Source organism: Podarcis bocagei (genome assembly GCF_964188305.1).
Source record: "Podarcis bocagei genome assembly, chromosome: 6".
NCBI lineage: Eukaryota > Metazoa > Chordata > Lepidosauria > Squamata > Lacertidae > Podarcis > Podarcis bocagei.
Genome location: NC_138130.1, coordinates 31,645,500 through 31,666,819, shown reverse-complemented (window position 1 = coordinate 31,666,819; position 21,320 = coordinate 31,645,500). Strand labels below are relative to the sequence as shown.

The window sequence follows — 21,320 nt, the reverse complement described above, 5'->3', positions numbered from 1 at the left end:
GTAAATAGAACAGGTAGGAAAAAAATTCTGCCTTCAGCACATATTCTGTGTAATATAACACTTGTTTGTACTCTCACGTTTATTAAGGGCAGAGTTTACAGAGAGATCTGTGGTTCTTTGAAGTTCTGTGCCACTCTAGATAGAATAATTATGCTTTAAAATGTATTTTATACACTGTTAGGCTCTATACACATGTAAGCTTCAAAATGTTCAGGGGTCATCTTTACATAGTGTGCTTTTGTAAATAGCAGTTTGCAGTTGTTTATACCTTCACGCAGTAAGAGGCAACTACTATCTATGCAAAGGGTATTCTCTATTCCTCTCTCAACAATTAGTGTTCCCACAGGTCTTCCCCCCACAAAAAAATATAAAAAAAATTATCACCATCTTTAGAAAAAAAGAGTCTGGAAACCTATGTGCTGAGTGATATACTGATGTACTTATGTATTGGTATATAGAAGTGACAAAGTTACTACTGTACTGCTTCCCATTTTTAACTATTTCATTCATAAACAAGTTAAGTATGGCGAAGGAAAGTGGCACAGTGCTGCAACATCTGTAGAACTACCTCAATTGGAGGTGATTGGAGAAAGCGCTCTCTGTGTATGCAGAGCTTGGGCTTGGGTTTAGCTGGCTTAGCTGAAACCAGTTCAGCCAAGACCAGGGTGTTCCAGGGATCTGGTGGGATGGGACAGTGGGACACTTGCCACTACTCTGTGTTCAGCTCAGTCACATAATCTAGCGGCCCTATTTTAAAGGCTTGTTTCCCCCCTGCCAGGCTCAGGTCAGCTCAGTTGGCAGTAGCCCTGTTGCTGAACAGAGTTTAGGGATAGGGCTAGATTATACTGGCATAATTTAACCCCAGTGTAACTTGTGCTGGCTTCCTGTAGTTTGAAATGCTCTGCCAATCTGTTCCTTTCCTTACATCTAGTTGCACCTTGGTCAGGGTTGGGAAACCTGCGGTCCTGTAGAAGGTGTTGGACTATAGATCCCATCCAGTGATCAAGGATGATGGGATATGTAGTACAACACTCCTGGTCTTGGTGCAGTTTTATTTTGATACATAGTTTTGCATTGTTTGCTATGTCGTTTTACCCCCATAGTTTTTATTTATTTAAAGGAAATCGATCTGAATAGCAATGTTGTATTTTTATTGTTTTTCTGTATAAACTACCTAGAGATTTTTAAATTATTATATAAAGAAGTACAGTGGTACCTCGGGTTACATACGTTTCGGGTTACATATGCTTCAGGTTACAGACTCCGCTAACCCAGAAATAGTGCTTCAGGTTAAGAACTTTGCTTCAGGATGAGAACAGAAATCGTGCTCCGGCAGCGCAGCAGCAGCAGGAGGCCCCATTGGCTAAAGTGGTGCTTCAGGTTAAGAACAGTTTCAGGTTAGGTACAGACCTCTGGAACGAATTGAGTACTTAACCCGAGGTACCACTATATAATGTTTTATTAAAATAAATAATAAATATTGTTTGCTTTTGCTCTTTGCTTGCAGTACACAATTTGACCATCAGGGTCTAAATTCAGCAGACGTTATGGGCAGAAACAAACTTGGTGAGAGTGCCTTAGAAGAACATGATTGCTTGTCTAATGTTACTGTTTTGGAAGAGCTAAGAGTTTCAAGTTGAGAATAACGAGCTAGCCAGTGACCTTGAGGTTCCTTGCTGCATCACACAATGACCTGGTTTGCACGCCTGCGTTTGGATTACATGACACGCCAGATTCCGGCTTAATTCCTGGAATGAGTGGGGAAGGAATGGAATAAGGGCTTTCCAAGTAGCATGCACCAGTATGATGCATGTTCACTTTAAACCACAGATTGCTTTTTAAGTATGGCTTAATGTGGCATGTGAACAAAGCTGGTTAGATTTCCTGGCGTTTCCCTATTTGCTAAAAACATTATTTTACTTAAAACTACGTTGAAGTTAGTTGAAATTTCCTGCTAAAGAGCTGGGAATATTTGGAATTATTTACTCAGCCAAGAGAGTTTTGTTTAGTGAGCAGAAACCTGAACAAGAAGGCTAGTTAACATTTTGTGAAGTAAGTGCAGCAGCTGCAACGTATGTCGGTTCATTGTTGTCATGGTAATACATTCAGTGGCATAGGAAGGGGGGTGCAGTGGTTATGGACCGCCCCGGGGTCATTACTGGGGTGGTGGTGACAAAATGGCAAAAATATGTGTTGGGGTTTTTTTAATAAAAGAATTGGGCTCACAACACTTTTTTGAAAAAATAACTCCAGCACCCCCCTTCCTATGCCACTGGAAGCTAGGTGAGGCGGAGGGCACTGGGCACGCGTCTCTCCTGAGGGGGAGGCTGTGGGCGGACTGTCTGCAAGCTCCGCGCTGCTTTTTTGAGCAGCATGGGGCTTCCGTCGGCCCACTGCCTCAGCGTGCCCTGGCTTGGCTCACCCCGCCCCCATGGGCAGCTTGCCCCGCCCCTGGCAGCAGGACGCATGCGCCGCCCCAGGCACCCGAGCGGCTAGCTACGCTGCTGAATACAGTGGTACCTTGGGTTACAGACGCTTCAGGTTACAGACGCTTCAGGTTACAGACTCCACTAACCCAGAAATAGTACCTCGGGTTAAGAACTTTGCTTCAGGATGAGAACAGAAATCATGCTCCGGCAGCACGGCAGCAGCAGGAGGCCCCATTAGCTAAAGTGGTGCTTGAGGTTAAGAACAGTTTCAGGTTAAGAGTGGACCTCCGGAACAAATTAAGTACTTAACCCGAGGTACCACCATACATTGGTAAAAAATCTGAAGGGGGCAAGAATCTCCCTGTTTCCCTGTTCTTTGTAAAAGGAAAAGTTTTACCTTGGATCTAAAACGGAATAACAGATACGTACTTAGTTCGTTTTGTGTCTGCATAGAAACACACTTGAGCTGTTCATTTTTAAGCTGCTTTAAGTATTATATAAATAAATATGCAAATGAAGGGCCAGTTTCTGTGTAATGCTGAGTCATGTTTCTTTTGTGATGTATTACAAAAAGCATCTGCACAGGCTGCTTGGAAGGATCTGTATTTCGTTGGGAGTAGGTGGGGATTTTTTAATAGGACTGAGCTAAAAAGTAAACTTTTTTTAGTTCAGAAGAAGGGGGTGGGCTTTTGTGGGAGACTGCAAGATTTTACAAAAGGCCATCGCTCTGCTCACCTTTTTGTTTATGATCTTAGCAATGGAATTGACCTTGCTGCACACTGCTGCTTGACTAGTCTGATGGGTTTAATTCTTCCATATCCATTTCCATTTAGAAATAAATATATTATAGATCACATTCCCACTTATGTATATACAATTATATGATGAGTAATTTAAATTAAGAAAAGTAGATATATTTTATAATTGGACCTTTTATATCCTTAGAGGTTAATAGTAGTTGCTCCTCGAATAGGAGTGCGTTTCTATAGAGTAGCATTAACAATATTTCTTCCTTGAAAGTGTTGAAGTTACAGAGGTCTAATGCTTTCCGTTTTCATAATTACTTCTTTAACAAATTCACGTCAGTCTTATGAAAATTCATAGTGTAGAGTTCATGGATAAGCTGCAATGATATATCTCAATAATGTTCATCCGAAAACCATCAAGATAATAATTTCCACTCGCAGAATAAAGAGCTCATAACCCAGCTCCTCTCAGCAGCCAGAAGCATCCTAGCTAGACAATGGAGAGACTTGTCAGGAGTAAACATGGACCACTGGTATCAAATTGTGTGTGAAACAACCTTACTGGAAAAGCTAACCTATAGACTGAAGCTGGAATGGGAACAAATAGAAGAGGACACCTTCACTCCAATATGGCTCCCCTTTTATCACATACACAGCCCAACAAGACAACAAGAATCCACCCACAGCATACAAATCAATATGGCTAACTTGACTCCCTCCCCAATCTCACTGCAGCCAACTAAAGACAACCAACCATGCCCTAGACCCCCAACCTCTCTCATTACCAAGGAAATATAACAAGCGAATAGAAAGAGAACCTACCCAAGTGATGCTGACACAAAACCCCACACATACACTAAAAGAACATAAGTTTTACCACTCTACACCCCTCTTTTCTTCCCCAACCTTATAGATAGTACAGTGGTACCTTGGGTTACATACGCTTCAGGTTACAGACTCCACTAACCCAGAAATATTACCTCGGGTTAAGAACTTTGCTTCAGGATGAGAACAGAAATCGTGCGGCGGTGGCACAGCAGCAGCGGGAGGCCCCATTAGCTAAAGTGGTGCTTCAGGTTAAGAACAGTTTCAGGTTAAGAACGGACCTCCAGAACGAATTAAGTTCTTAACTTGAGGTACCACTGTATGTCTCACAACAAATGTAATTGCTCTGTAGAAAACACAATCTGAAAAAAGAGGCAATGCATAAATGGGAATGTGATCTATAATATATATTCAGTGGTACTTCGGGTTAAGTACTTAATTCGTTCCGGAGGTCCGTTCTTAACCTGAAACTGTTCTTAACCTGAAGCACCACTTTAACTAATGGGGCCTCCCAGTGCTGCTGCGGCACAATTTCTGTTCTTATCCTGAAGCAAAGTTCTTAACCCGAGGTAATATTTCTGGGTTAGCAGAGTCTGTAACCTGAAGCGTATGTAACCCAAGGTACCACTGTATATAAAACTATGTGCTAGTTTAAAACTAAAAGACATTCCCAGTTACAATCTTTTACCTACTTACCTGGGAGTATGCCCCATTGAGCTCAGTGGGAATTAGTTATGAGTAGACATGTACGTACTGTAAAAGTTAAAGTACAATGACAAATGTGTGTCCCTATACAGGATATTATTTAGCTTGCCCTTATAATATTTATTAGAGTGCAAACTGTGAAAAGAAAAACCCTATTCTTACTGTTCACCCTAGAGAGCATTTATTTGAACCGCTTGGTGATAGCTGTGGATTTTGCTGCATATTAATAAATAAAGCGGCAGAAAACCTGGGCAATTTTTCTTTGCTGGATAAATTTTATTACTTTTTCAAGGCAATTGTAACCTGAGGTGGTGGTTCCGTGGTCGATCTGTTAGCAAACCCTAAGCCCTGTTTTCTGCCGGAGCGTTTTCCCCTTCCATGGTTTCCCCTGGCTAGGAATCAACAACACCAGCTCTAGGGCTGGTATAATTCAGGGTCATTGGAGGAACATGTCTGGGCAACGAGGTGGCAGATCCATAGCCTTCCTCTGACACGCCTCCAGCATGCTGAATCCCAGTGGGTGGGTGACCAGTCTGCACATGCTTTTAACACAAGATATGATTGTTCAGAATCCCCTGCCATGTGCTTTGCAAGCCATTTGTAAAATTCGTTTGTAGCTGTCTTTCTGTCAAGAAAAATGCTGTCAACAAAAGTTCACTCTCTGATGGTTTGAGATTTGAGCTGCAATCCAATACCCCAGCCGGGCAGCAGTGGGACCACCGTGGCCTCATCCAGAGTCCTCCTGCTCATGCTGGCTAGAGCACAAGGCGGAAAGCAGGGAAATTGCTGTGCCAGCCTGGAGTTAGTCTGCTAATTGGGCCTGATCTTGTTGCATGAGAGCAGTGGGGCTGTCCTGGCATCCAGTGGATTCTGGGCTGGCTCAGCCCCTCCTGACCCCAGAATGCCATGTTTGAAAGCTTACTGTGGGCTGCCACCAACAGGGACCCTCGCCAGCAGCATTTTATACGTAGGTAGTATGGGGGGTGCGAATATTAGGTCAGAATACATAGTCTTTCTGAAGGCTGCCAGATATGGATACCATATTCATGATTGCCACCTGTTGTGAGACTCATGGTTCTTTTCTGTAAACTCAATCCTGCAAGTAGATTAAGTATTTGGATATAAACATGTCCCGTGTATTTTTCTGTACCTGGGATAATAACTTCAGAGCAAATCAGTCTGTAATTCTGACAGTAATTCTGAGGATAATAGGGAAGCATCCCAAAGGAGAAGAACACACCATAGGAATTCCCGATATGATTTTTAAGGAACCTTAATTACTGTCTGTTGTTATCTTGACAGATGATCTCTTTGTAGTAATAAAAATACTTCTGAGTTGTAGGGAAAACCACTTCTTCCATTGAACCTGACGTTTTTCTACAGAAATATTAGTTTTGGCAAAGCCTCTGCACTATTTCATACTTTATTCGGGGCTCTCTGCTTTGGGACATAGACCTGAGATATTTCAAACTAAAAATAGGGTGGTTAAAAGGGTGGTTTATAATAATAAAAGAACCTTCCAAACATCCAAAATCTTATTAATCTACAAAACAATAGTTGGGTCTCAATTTTTGTTCATCTGGAGTTTGGCCCAATTATGAAGTTGAAAATTAATTAGATATTTCACAAGTGAACACAGAGCAAAACCCAGAGATTTGTATAGCTATATAAAGCCAATTTTATGGTAGACACAATAACCTTTTCCTGCACAGTGATGACACCAACCCGTCTCTGAGAAAACAAATGCTTCCTTATGCTGCTGTATGCAACCCAGTCGGATGGGTATGGTACAAATAAATAATAATAATAATTAGTAGTAAGTGAGATAAGTTTGACAGAATAGGGAAACATTGCAGGTCTGATAGAACGGCTCTTACAAATTCATTTTCTGCTGCTGTTTACAGACGAATAAGGAATAAATATACTATACTTAAGAGTCTCATCATCCCATTTGATCCTGGCAGATAATGTGGTTCCACTAAAGCAGGTCACTGCACATTCTCACTCGCAGTTACTTTGGGACAATACAAACTTACTGTTGCATGAAAAAGTGCATTGCTGAATATGGCATCTAGAAGATGATATATGTCATTGTGGCAACTTTTATTATGCCTACTTTAGTACACAGCTTTATTTGTTTGTTTTAAAGGCACTTACGTGGAACCGTAAGGCGTTGCCTTGATGGCCTTAGTTCACACATTTCAGCAGTTTGTGAGAGAATATCTAGGGCAGGACTTTCGTGTTATTTTTCTAGGTGTAGACAAGGTTGAACCTATCACCCTGAATGAGCCAGTACTGCTGTTATTCATGTGCCCCCCTCTTCTTATCTGCCTTTTGCAGAAGAGTTTTGCGAAGAATTAGGGTGATATCCAGTTCAGTCACACTCAGAGCAGACCAACTGAAATTAATGGACTTCAGCCAGTTATGCCCGTTGCTTTCCATGGGTCTACTCCTGAGTATACTTTTTGTCTTGTGTCTTTTACACTTTAAGCCTGTGGACATGAACTGTCTTGCTTTTAATCTGTGTACAGCATTTAGTAATTGTTAGTGCTGGATAAAATCCTAATGTCTAATAATTTAGATTAGAATTAGGGATAGAGGAATCTGCAAATTTCGGTCTCTCTCTCGAACTTCTCATTTGTCTAATCTTGAGTTCGGTTCCTACATCAGTTTGCACTTTGAAAAAAGTCCTCATGAAAATTAGTCAGCAGTTTCATATTCTTCTTCCCGTAATGTACAAGTTTTTGTTTGAAATTCTGCTTAAGATACACATTTTTGCATGCATTTCCCCCCAACCTGAACTTTTGTATATTATTTTCATTAATACATGCATTGGTTTTCCTGTGCTATATGCATTCTGGTTGGAAAACCATATGGAAACATTTGTAGAAGTGTGACTTTTGAGACAGCTACATTTTGGTTTTTGTATTCTTACAAGCGTTGAAACAATTTTCTTCCCATTCCTACTTGAAATCAGTACAGTGATTAAAAATATTTACAAGTTTAAGAAGGGTCTAATGTGAGACATAGTTGCCAAATATTTGTTTCATCATAAACTGAGGCTGTGTGTGTGAGTTTTTAAATTTGCAACCTCAGGATTACTCTTTTGTCTTCAACCTTTGTGGGACTACATGATAACATGACTCACCTTCTTTGGCCTTCCACACAGCCACAAAACTTACACGCCTCAGTTTTTATTTCTCATTTGGTCACATAAACACCATCAGCACTATGTTGCAATTCCAAACAAGCCATTGGTATGCTTGGTTGCAGAGGGATGATATTTCTGTAGACAGAGCTCAGTAGACAAATTACTTAATGAATGACGGGAGAACTGGAACAGCTACTAAACCACCTGTACACACTCTTTCTAGGAGAAGAGAAATCTTTCTCATTCTATCAGCAAAAAACATGGAATGATATGCACATTCCATGACATTACTGGCATGTCTACAAAGACAGGTCATTTCCTTTCTGCAGTGTTTGTTTATAGACTCATAATGACTATCCCAAAATAAAAAAATTCCTTCCAGTAGCACCTTAAAGACCAACTAAGTTAGTTCTTGGTATGAGCTTTCGTGTGCATGCACACTTCTTCAGATACACAGCTTTCGTGTGCATGCACACGAAAGCTCATACCAAGAACTAACTTAGTTGGTCTTTAAGGTGCTACTGGAAGGAATTTTTTTATTTTGACTATGGCAGACCAACACGGCTACCTATCTGCAAATGACTATCCCAGTTATCTATCAAATGAAATGCATGTCACAACATATCTTGTGTTACCTTGAGATAATCAGTATCTCCAGCTGTGTCAGGAGTTTGATGGCAAGCTTACAATATGCAAGTGTGAAGTGCTTTGCTACCAAAAGTTACAGGTATGCGCTTTCAGAAATTACATGTTTTTAATACTTACTTTAATGCTTGTATGTTATTGTATTGCAGTTTGCATTTCATAGAATTCAAATTGTAATGCAATATAAATCATGAAATAAGCAACTGAAATGCGGTTAAAAATAAATCCACAAGAGACGCCATGAACAGTGTTTGAAATTCCCCAGGCACATTTTGCTACTGGCGCGGGTCCAATTGTGACCACGGTGAGATTTCTTGGTGCCAAGGTTGGCAACCACAGTTTAAAAAACTCTGCCTTTAGTCCATAATGAATACCATTTCCACTGTGTGTGTTTCTCCTTCTTGCATACTGGGACAAATGAATTGTTGTAAGAGCAAGTTGCAGACAAGCAATGTAGCCTAAGTCAGCCCTGTACAGGACTCAGTTTGGCCCACAAGACAGTTTTCTGCAAACCATGCCCACTTGCCCACCTGTCCTCACATGTGACTTAAGGAATTTATGAGGGTGGAACATGAATATAACAGGAAATGGGATCAATAGGTAGATGTTATACTCTACTGGCTTGTTTGACATTAGAAATATACAGAGAAGAGACAATGAGATCACTTATATCAGCCTGAAAGGAGAGAAGAAGGAGTGATACAGCAAAAAGTTTGAAGTAACTCATAGGCACTGTTATGTACTGAGTTGAATAGGATCCAAACTGCAGCAGTCTGATTGGTCCTAGAACAATAGGATCCAAAATGCAGCAGTCTGATTGGTCCTAGAACAATAGGATTCAGAATGCAGCAGTCTGATTGGTCCTAGAACAATGCAGCAGTATGATTGGTTGGCAGGAACCACCCAATCCTGCTTCAGATAGAAGTGAATCCACAACCTGATTGGCTTACAGTAGAATTCCGGAATTAGCCAATCATGTGCAGCCCATTGTGTAAATAATGTATATAAAGCAGATACTGTGAGGGGACTTTCATTCATTCCTCCTCACCACTATGAGCTGAATAAAGAGCATGAAATCACTTTGCGACTCTGAGTATATTTCAGGCACCTTCATCATGTGAGAGAAATGCAGGCTAGGGTTTTGCCTTCTGGAATATAGCTATTTTGTATGCAGTCAAGACTTCCATTGTCCTCACTCATAGTTTGTGTTATCAGTTCAGTTCATTACAACTGCATCATCAATAAACTCTTTCTTAGTTTTCCACAATTGCTTCCCACCCTCCGTGTTTTGTAGCCATTGGATGGGATCAACTAGTCAATATTGGGAGTTCCCCTGGTTCCTTCTAGAAGTGATGATCAGATTGGTAGAGGCCTGGGTGGAGCTTGCTTTTGTCTCAGATCAAGAAGGGTCAGAGGGCAGATGCCTAAAGAGAGGGTGAGTGTTGGTTTGTGGGTGGGGAGGAGGGCCAGTCTAACTCTCGGGTAGTAGATCAGGGGTCAACTAAATCAGGGTTAGCCCTCCAGGTGTTGTTTGACCACAGATCTCATAATCCCTGACCATTGACTACGCTGGATAGGGCTGATGGAGTTGATCCAAATAACCGTTCCACGTCACTGATACTTCTCCAGGTATTATTACTACTCCCAGTGTTTTCACCTGATGGAGATATGGCAGTTGTTTACTAGTGCAAGGTGCTTTTTGGTAGTGGCATCTAGTTATCCATTGCCCTCTGAAGAAAACTGCCTGCTGACTGCTCAGATGTTCTTTCGGTGCCAGGCAAGCACGTTTTTATTTCCCCAGGCATTTCAACTCTTCCTGAACCCTTACGAAACCTGCTTTTGCTCGTATGCTTCCCCAGTCTTTGATCTGGAGCTTAATTTTAAGCATGTATCACATTGTATTATATTATTCATTTTACTGTTTTCATCCTCTAAGCCTTCCTGAGAACAACTATAACAGTTATAGGGTGGCACATAAATAAATCTCTCTTCTCTTTTCTTCTCCTTTTCATAATCCAAACTTCATATTCGCTTTTCTTTTTGCCGTATAGTCAGACCTTACGTTGCATCTACAGAACTACAGAACTAGCTCCCACAGTCTGTATTATATCTACAAATCATCACTACTGTACTGATGATTCAGAAAGTGTACAGAAATCTACAGGGCAGTTGTGGGAGTTATTCATGTCATGTCAACTGCTTTCAGCTTCAAGCAGTTATTTTAAGACGGGTGCCCTTTGTATGTACAAAGTGCCACATTATAATTTTATTAACCTAGCAACAGAAGTTAATATCAATCCACAACCCACTGGCAATGTCTCTTGCATTGTTATGCACCAGAGTTAATTGAAACAAAAGCACCTAACTGTGCCTTTTCATATTTTTGTACAGTTTTTAAGAGGACTCTAAAAATCACTTCCCGTTTTTATTCTGCTGCTCGCTACCAAATTGCCAGCCACCATTTTCCAGTACATGAAATGCATTACTGTTGGGTGTAAACTTTCAGCCAAACCCCTCTTGGGCGATTTACAGTGTGGCATTTGTTCTAGAAACCAAGAACCCAGCAGCACCCAATTATGAAACTCAAACAGGGATAAGATAGGGCAAAGACAGATGTAATATTAAGGAGAGAGAGCTCACAGCAGTTTCTTCAGCGTAACCACCTTCTGCTCCATTTCACAATTAAAATGGGAGGCATACCTATCAGTGAACCTAGTGCTGTTATAGCTATCAGCCATGCCCTTCTCCCATGCTTCAAGTGGGTTACTGCTTTTTTGTATTTTTTTTTAAGCACCGCAAGTACTTTTATTTATTCATTTGTAGATATCTTTTTTTAGGGAAATGGGAAACCTTTTTTAAAAAAATATGCAAAACTATTCTGGGGATTTATGATGAGTTATTTTGGTGAAATCATGGCTGCTAGCCAATTAGCTCCATCCCCAGCCAGCTCCTGCTGCAAACTTGAAGAACCATTTAAAATTTACTTTATTTGAGGAAAGGTTTATTTTTTAATTGAGCACAATGAGTTCATTTCCAAATTGGCTCTACTGCTCTCAAAATGTTGTGACTGTTTGTGCATGAATAGGTGGCAAAACGAAGGTTTTGTCAATGTATTGGAGATTGTTTGAATCTATTATACTTGGGCTCAGTAGCGTAAATTACCTGACTAATCCAGATGGTCTTGCCTAGGGCTGCAGAATAGTTTAGTTCAGGTATCTGAGTCCCCATTTTTATTTAACTAAATAATGGTGGCTTCCAGCATGGGGATGTTCCTCTTTGGCTCTGCATCCAGTGTGTTTCCACTACTGGTTTGGGAAGCGGTGTACATACAACATTAGTCACAATCCATACCTATTCTGTTTCTATGCTGTAGTTTGATAGGAAATACTGTGTTTTGATACAAACACCCCCCCAAACCAGTTTCAAACTGAACAGAGAAAAATAAAAATCTAGCTGTGTTTTAAGCAGGTAATGTGTAGACAGCCTTGGAAAATAGCCATGTATTAAGCAGGGTTGTTCTCTTGAATTTGGTCATGGTTATTCCGTCATGCCCAGAAAATGCTGTAATCCTAACACGTGGTTGATCCCATGCCCACGATTCAGTTTATTTGGGTTTGCTTCTTTCATAAGGTAGGGCAGAATGAAAGGATATGCACTGTTTTGCCAACAAGTGGAGCTCCAGAAGACAACCAGGAACCAGCAGGACCCACATTATGAACATGGAAAGTCCTCCCATTTCTCAACCTTTTACCAAACTTTGCCCGTAAAATTTCCTCAGCGGTTATGTAGCACATGCTTGTTTTTATTTGTTTATTTTAAATCAGAACACCAGGTGCCACTTGAATTACAAGCTCATGAATGTATGGAGCGCATGCAACCTTTATCAAACCTTCTATGACATATCTTTGTATGGTCCTTCAGTTAACTGCAGTCAGCTGAGAAAGAGAGAGATGACTGTGAGCAGACCATTACAATCGCATCATCAATTTATCACATGGAACAGTGTTGCCGAAGTGACCTACTTTTTCCTGTTTTGCGTTCAGAAGGCTAATCCTGTTTACCATTGCTGGGAGGAGGGAACGGGCACACACCAAAGAGTTCTTTTGAGTTGTGCAGATGGCAGTCTTCACCGATGAATGTTCGTTTAAATTTGTTCTCTCTTTTCTCCCTATACCGTATGTAAAGTTTAGCGCAGAGGGTTATCTTGGACGGCTGAAGCAACCCATTTGTACAGGGCTTGTTTGCAACAGAAGTATCCGTTCATAGATTTAGCACTATAACTTTATTTGAGAGAGAGTTCCCAAAACTATTGGGCAGGAAGGTGTAAGTAAGCAGACAATCAGACTTCTTCTTCTTGTTGTTCTTGTTCTCCTTCTCCTTCTCCTTCTCCTTCTCCTTCTCCTTCTCCTTCTTCTCCTTCTTCTTCTAACTCAGGGCTTAATTTTGCATCACTGATAAGGGATAGGCAGTAGCTTGATTTGCTACTGAAAAATATTCAGGGAGAGTACAGTGGTCATTTAATAGCTCAAAACAATAGCAGTTATGGTGGATGTATTTATCGTGTTTTAAATATTCTTTTGGGAGCCGCCCAGAGTGGCTGGAGAAACCCAGCCAGATGGGTGGGGTTATTATTAATATTACTAATAATAATAATAATAATAATAATAATAATAATAATAATAATTCTAGGCTGGTATGAAACACTGTTTCTGGCTTGTCTTAGGGCTTATCCACACTTCCACTGCTTCCCCCACTCTGCTTTTAGTGCTCAATTGGAGCAAACAGCAATTCTGGTTTTCTCCCAGATTGCCATTTATTCTGATTTAACGCTAAAGAGCAGCTTTTCCCGGGGAAATGAGCGGACCAAAGGGGAAACTTCTTAGAGCATTGCCTAGATGGTGCAGGTAAATCAGAAAACCGCTCAATCACGTTCGTGGTTTCTGGACACGGGGCGAGCGGAAGTGTCGACAAGTCATTAGTTGTACTTGGGAGAGATTTGAACAGTTTTTCTTTAATTAGATAAGCTTGTTTCAAGCACACTGGAGTCTTTCACTGCCAGTTTTGGGAAGCCAAGGCTCCCCAGCATCTCACCTTAAGTTAACCAGGAGCTTGTTCTTCCCTGGTGCCCAGGTGGCCTTACTGCTGCTGTGTTGCAAGCAGCTTTTGTGTTGGGACCCTTGAGAACAAGCCAGCTGTTGGGAATGCTTCAAGATGCCGATGTGGAGTCCCTCCACACCCTGTTCGCTTGCAGAGGAATGCAGTCCAAATGTTGGCCAAAACAAGCAGAGAGAATGATGAATCATAGAGCCACTGGCTTAAAATACATTTAGGTGTCGTGATGAATTAAGTGAAGCAACAATGATTCTGTTTGAAACCTAACCTTTCTAGAAATCTAGTGGAAACATGTGCTAAAGCTACCCTGAATTCTTTCAACAGGAAAAGCTGCTTAGACAATCTAATGGATGAGGATGAAAAAGACAGGGCAAAGAGGTGAGTACCCTCTCCCCTCTTCATCTCCTTTTCCTTCAATACTGGGAATTGTCAGCTTCATGAGAGCCTAATTTTAATGCATAACAAAGCTATTTTACTCTCTCTCCCTCTCTCTCTCTTGTTTGACCAAGCTAAGGAGACAATAAAACCTGGCGCAACATGAAAAACAGCTGAATCACAAAACACGCGAGTTTTCTTGCCGTTCTTTAAAAGCAAAGGGCCATGGGAAGCCCTTCCCGTGTCAAATGCTGCACTTGGTTCCCTTAAGAGAGACTAGAATCTGAAGTGAAACAGAGACACCCGCGGGCAATGTTCGTGCTTCACATGAAACACATCTTTCTAGTACTTTAAAAGCACCTACAAGAACCAACAAAGGAAAATGTTAAAAGGCAGGTTATCTGTGTCTTAATTACCTGAAAAACAGTACAGGGTAAATGGGATGCAGATTAAACTATTTCCCCTGAAGTAAACTATGTCAGGCACTGTAGAATCGAGAAAGCAATCCTGGCTGTGAACAGCGGACAGGAACAGAGCTGTGGACCCACCACTGTATCTTAAATCCCCACTGCTTGTGCCTGGCCAGGATGGACGCTGGCTGGGTGGCCCTTATTTTCCACTTTTTTTGCTGGCCCGACTCCTCAGGATCCTTTCCAGCAGATCCTTTGCTGGCCCTGCTCTGTGCCTGCCACTGTGATGCCCCATTTCAGGGCCTTGTGGTGGCTACTGTGGCAGGAACACCACCAGCAGTAGCCTTTGCTCTGTGGCACTCTTGGCAGGTGCAGTGGGGGAGACACTCCCGGTGGCAGAGCCTGGTGAAGGAAGGGGCACCTCCGCTTCTTCCTAACCCCCTTCAACAGTACAGATATAAGTGGTTAGGAGTGTTCTGCAGTACCAATCCAAATAACTTCCAGTGGCCATGACTTATCTGAATCAAAAATAAATACCGGTACACGTAAAGGTATGTCACGCCACAGATAATAGTCTCTATTTAGATCTTTGTGTCTCCCTTACAGTTCAATGCTATTTTGTCCAAGATCTTCTTTCTGTTCTTTTTGGCCACCAGAGCAAAAAGGGTGGCTTTGTGAGTCGCTGAAGCGTTTACATTTCTAAGAAGCCAGATGTCAGGGACTGGGCAGAGGAGGAATGGTAGAGACCGCCTCCCCAGCTTGACTCTTCCAGGGAGGAGGAAGAGGGAGACAGTTTAGATTTGCAACAGGGGTTTGAGGGAGGTCACAGCTCAGAGGCAGATGAGGCGAAAAGCTGGGAAATAATGGGAGAGGAGAAGGAGGAGGAAGCACCAGGGCGGCGACATCTGACAGAGTGTGCCTTTAGAAAGCATTACAGACCCCCACTGTCTCAGAACCCGGAGAGCCTTGAAAGTAGGAGAGCAAAGAGCTCAAAGACAGAGGGCACTTATCAGCACCTGTAGGAGAGATGATGCGATTGACAAATGAGGAAGTGGGAAAGACGGGGGGCGGGGTAGAGATTTACTCAGGACAACGCCGTTATCCAAGGGGCTGGGTTCTATAGCCTCTCTCTGTAACTACTGAATAAAAAACGGACGGTAAGAAACATTTCCTTGTCTTTGTACATTCCTGGGCAACTGGCCAGGAGTTGCTGGCAGCAGTCTGACACCATAGGGCCTTATCTGCTGCAGTGAGACATCTTTCCTGTATGGGCGGTAGGGTGAGAAATCGCCTCCTGGGCCCAGTGTATATAGTAAATAGTGCAAGATGTCTTAGGATTGTTCTGGGGGAAAAAGGAGCAGTAAAACAATCAATCATCTTCATACAGCATCGTCATACGTAACATTTGTATAGCACTTTCGGGGCCGGGGGGGTTAATACACTGCACATGCATTATATAGATGCAGTCCTTTCAACCCTCCTGTTATGTAAGTCCGCATTATTGCCTCCTATATTGCAGATGTGACTGAATCCCACCTGCAAAATAGCGAAAGTCTGGATGTGCCCTTAGTCTTTCCTCCATTCTTTCCAATAGGTAGAGACAAAACTTTGTAGGAGGGCATCTAATATTTTAATGGGGATTGAGTTCTAAGCCCTAGGTGGGAGACGGGACAAGGCTGGGGCTGCTCTAGCATTAAGGTTTTCAGAAAGTTGCTTACAGCAACAATATACAACAGCCAAGACAAACGTAATAAACAAGTATTGTTTAAGAGGTGATTCATCTCTTATGGGGAGAAAACTTAGGTGAGCTCTTCTGTACTGAAGGAAGATGCATTAGAATGCTATACTAGGTAAAATAACTATGTTCTGGTCAGGGACAGACCAGAGGGGGGAAATTAAAAGCTAGGGACACAGAAAATGCTCTCTGTATCAGGGGGACATTACATATTTTATATTATGCCTGAAACTGGCACAAGTATTACATGCTGGTACAACAACAACACTGATAAATCCACACAAAGGAGATTGCTATCATCTCATTTGGGGTGCCCGAGGAAGTGTAAAAGATTGTTGAAATGAAAGGCTGTAATAACTTTCAGATCTGACTGGCATCTGGAGTTTCACAGCAGCTGTTTGCTAGTAGTTTTCTCTCTCTTCCTGGATACTTTCTCATTTTTGTGAAAACAGGAGATTAATTGGCTTATACAGCGCCTTAGATTGCATCTGGTTTAGTTTTCACCATGATGCTTTTCTTTAATGAAAGAATTTCTAGTCTGGCCACTATTTGATTTAGCAACATCTCTTTTTTAGTTTCTTTGTACCCTGCAGCTTTCCTCTACTAATATAGGTCATGCTATTCTGCTGCTTAGATCAACTGTCTTTTTTTCTAATCTATGTGTTTTCAAGACGCAGAAGCCCACTATTCCATATGAAAACAAGAGTGTGCTAGATAATGTGCCGAATATGGGGTGAATAAGTGCATTCCCTTAGAGTTGACAAGCAAGATTGGGCATAAATGATACAACTAGATACAGGAACTTGAATTCAGCTTTCTTTATTAATGCTTATTATTAACACATGGACCTGAGCCTTTTCTTTTCTCTTGTAGTAATCAAATAAACAAGAAACACCCATTTACCATTCTTTCTTACTGGAAATACTTCTTGTGCATGACAGCACATCCTATCTTGTTGAATCCTGACAAGACAGGAGTACCGTTTTGGGGGGACCGTTGGCGGGCGGGTGAAGTACAGACCTCACCTAACACTCCCAAGTTTAAAAAGTGGTATGAGGTTTGGTTGTGTTAGCCCATGGGTAGGCAAACTAAGGCCCAGGGGCTGGATCCTGCCCAATCGCCTTCTAAATCCGGCCCGCGGATGGTCCAGGAATCAGTGTGTTTTTACATGAGTAGAATGTGTCCTTTTATTTAAAATGCATCTCTGGGTTATTTGTGGGGCATAGGAATTCATTCATTTCCCCCTCCCCAATATAGTCTGTCCCCCCACAAGGTCTGAGGGACAGTGCACCGTCCCCCTGCTGAAAACGTTTGCTGACCCCTGTGATTGCCACTGAATGTGGTGATCGAGCAACTTTGGCAATAATATTATTCAGCGTCAATCTAGTGTAGCGTCCAAATTTGTAGAGCAATCCAAACTATAGGAAGCCAGTATAATTTATGCTGGGGTAAATTATGCCAGTGTAATTCATTCTTTCTGAGCTCTGTTCAGGAGTGGGGCTACCAACGGTGGAGCTAGCCTGAGCCTGGCAGACAGAAAACAGGTCTTTAAAATAGAGTTTGACTTGTGCCACTCTTTTTGCCAGTGGGTTGCTATGTCATGTAACAGCTGAACAGAGTTTGGAACAGGAACAGGAACAGGTCTCCTCCTGCCACCCCTCTTTTTCAGAACTTGCTTCAAGTTGAGCTGGCTGAGGATGGAGAACCTAGACCAATGTACCTGTGGTTGAGATGGGGTAAGGAACCTAGGGTCAGCCAAAGATCCACTTATTCCAAACCTCCCTCATCCTTGTGGTTCTTGGGTTTGGGCTGCTCCCCAAGTTTATCTTTTCCTTGTAGTACACTTCCTTTTGTGATCCCTGAGAAAAGACAGCATAGCTTTAGAAAATCTTATTTGTTGTAAAAATGAATATAAAATTACACGAAGAACTCTTGTTTTATGTCAGCTTCCTTTGCTTTTCTTAGTGATGCACCATAATGAGAAATAATTTTGAATAACCATGGTGTGTGTGTGTGTGTGTGTGTCTATTGACAGTTTTCTCTTGTTTGTAGGGCTTCACGTAACAAATCTGAGAAGAAGAGACGTGACCAGTTCAATATTCTTATCAAGGAGCTCAGCTCAATGCTTCCAGGAAACACCCGCAAAATGGACAAAACTACAGTACTTGAAAAAGTCATTGGCTTTCTTCAGAAACACAATGGTAAGTAACACAGCCATGCCCACTTATTCATCCAATTACAGTGGTACCTCGGGTTACATACTCTTCAGGTTACATACGCTTCAGGTTACAGACTCCGCTAACCCAGAAATAGTACCTCAGGTTAAGAACTTTGCTTCAGGATGAGAACAGAAATCGTGCTCCGGCGGCGCGGCAGCAGTAGGAGGCCCCCATTAGCTAAAGTGGTGCTTCAGGTTAAGAACAGTTTCAGGTTAAGTACGGACCTCCGGAACGAATTAAGTACTTAACCCAAGGTACCACTGTACTGTCCTGGGTAATGCTGAGGCTTCTTAAAACAGTCAAAATTTCATGGTTGAAGTTTTCCAAGATAGATGACTGTCCGTTTCCGAAATTATATAGTTCCTCCAGTGGGTCTTTCCACAGACTTACAACCATCTAGAACTATTAACAGAAGTTGTGTTCTTTTTTTTTTTTTTTTTGCCTAAGAAAGTTCCAGTCCCCCCCCCCCCTTGCCGGTTGGATAACGTATTGGTAGATATATAACAGAAATGTTTTCATTTGTTTAGAATTCTCGACACAAACAGAGATTTGTAACACTCAGCAGGAATGGAAGCCTTCCTTTCTCAGCAACGAAGAATTCACCCAGCTGATGTTAGAGGTGAAAAACTCAATTTTTGCAAAGTTGTGAATGTGTGTGTTCTTCCAATGTAAACTGTGGCTACATGCCCATGCCCATTGCTTGATTGCCTTCCTGGCTTTCATATTAGGCAAGCAAACGCAAGCTGGCTGTTTCAAAATTATTGTTTTTTAATAGTTAAAATTTTGTTTTAATGTTGTGTGCATACAACTCTGAACCAACCTGGGATCTTCTGGTGAAGGATGGATAATGATAATAATAGGCAACCCCACTAACTGGAAAGTAAGTGTAGGGAAAAATTCAAGGAGCTCACCTGGTGAAGTGTTGCGATGTCGCTGCTGCTTAATAAGAAGGAGAAGTTGAGGTACAAGGATGTAGAGAGGTCAGTGTACCAAAGGAAGCACTACTCTGACCTCCCTGCTGCCTTGCCCCTTTCCTTCCCGGTAAGCAACAGTGACCTCACTACCTCATCTGATGTAATTTAATGTTGAAAATAAAAATTCAAAGCTTGGAACGCTATACCGCATGCTTACTGGCATTCAGTGTACTTTATATTTTCATACGAGGAAGAGGAGCATTTTCAATGTAGCACGCACGCAACAAGTTTGTGTTCCAAAATGCCTTACACATTAGACTAGTCGTCTTATAATCGACATTCCGTTAATAAATTGAGGTGGTGGGTTCTGTTACAGATTCACATAGATCCCACATTTTCAACGGGTCCAGTCTAAGCATGGCTATCTGGACACAACCCAGTAGCGTTTTAATATCAACATGTCTGAAGGCCTATTGTTAGATACAGAGTAGATGTTCAGAGAATGTCTTTTCCAAGCCTGAGATGCCTCAGGGAAAATCCTGCAATACTATTTATTTGCTTGCTTGTTTAATTTCTATACTCTCTTTATCCGAGAATCACAGGGCAGTTTACAATAACACAAAACACAAAAATAACAAATAAAAGCAATATCTCCCCACCCGGTATAAAAGGCCATAGATGGATCAATTAGCCAAAGGCCTGGTTGAAGAGGAATGTTTTTGCCTGGTGCCTAAAGATATGTAACAAAGATATGAGCCTCCCTGGGCATTCCACAAGCGGGGAGCTACCGCAGAAGAGGCCCGTTCTCGTGTTGCTGCCCTCCAAACCTCTTTCGGAGGAAGCACATGAAGAAGGGCCTCAGCTGACAATCATAGGGTCTAGGTCAGTTCATATGGGGAGAGGCGGTTCTTGAGATACTGCAGTCCTGAGCCAGTCTTTGTTGTGTGGTCTACATATGAAACACAAGTGAAATTATAAAACAGAATGTTCCATCCTGGGGTATGAGTGTATTGATAGCAGTGAACTGAATTGCCTTGAATTCTCTTACGATGATATTATTAGTTGCTAACGTTTTCTGGAATTGCTCTTCTGTGTTTAAGCAAATTTTCTCCATCACTATGTTTGTTTGGCAAAAAAAGGCTTCACCTGCTGAAGTTCTGCTTGGCTCACAGCTTGGCTCACAGCTGTAACCGGCTTGCTTTTGTACAAACGAGGCAGTTTCAGCAGAGTTTTTGCAGAAAAGTGGCCCATCCTTCTGTTGCACGAACTGTTTGCAAACAAAGAAGTAAAAATAGTGTCATGTTTGGATACATTGATCAGATTCTTCCATAAAATCCTAATGAGAACCCATCTGCAAAATGTATAATGTATTAAAGATAAATAAACCATTTACTCAAACAAATCTCCACTGTAACGAGCTCAAGACAGCTATCTCTGGAGGATTCTTTCTTCTCAAGATTTAAGTATTTCAAGAGTAGAAAATTGTGTTCTAGCCAAATGTGGACCATGAGCTTAATTAATGTAGCTGTCAAAGGCATCTCACCTTCAGTTCTCGGAGAAGTGAGCATTTACGGCTGCAAAAACAAAACAAAACAACTAACTTGGAAAAAAGTGATACAAAAGAAGAAAGGTGTTGACTGTCCTGCTGGGTGGTTGAGGAAGGAGCCCTAAATTGTTACATAGATTTTTTTGGTTATAGTGAATTAGGGAATGAGTAAATGATGTAATGAGACACTCTTTAGCTGTAATGAGGAGCTCTACAAATACTTTACAAATACAGGCAGTAAGTGTCCAGAGGCTGCATTAAATTAATTTCTTGGGCCACTTTTGTGCATCCCACAGATTCTGACTGGAATGTTTTCTTTATATATTTTTTTTAAGTTAAGGGTTTAGTTGTGGCAGTGGCAGAAGCAGTTTAAAAATGCAAAAAAATAAATAAATTTGGAACACAGAGGTAAGGAAAAAAGAGGAGGGGAGAACGATAAAGCTACCAGTGATAAAATTTCAATTGGTTCTTAGTATGAATAGCACCCTTTCCCTTAACTTTTCTTCAA

The 21,320-nt window shown here is 41.6% G+C and overlaps 1 protein-coding gene across 4 annotated transcripts in view; it reads left to right on the top strand.

Moving 5' to 3' along the window:
* The window catches only part of NPAS2 (neuronal PAS domain protein 2), a 106,093-nt gene that overhangs the window by 46,508 nt on the left and 38,265 nt on the right, over positions 1–21,320 (top strand). For all 4 annotated transcript variants that reach the window (XM_081198331.1, XM_081198330.1, XM_081198328.1 and 1 more), the window contains 3 exons: positions 13,938–13,991; positions 18,186–18,334; positions 18,880–18,971. In XM_081198331.1, coding sequence (XP_081054457.1) covers positions 13,960–13,991; positions 18,186–18,334; positions 18,880–18,971 — 273 coding nt within the window. In that variant the 5' untranslated portion in view covers positions 13,938–13,959. The remainder of the gene's footprint in view (positions 1–13,937; positions 13,992–18,185; positions 18,335–18,879; positions 18,972–21,320) is intronic.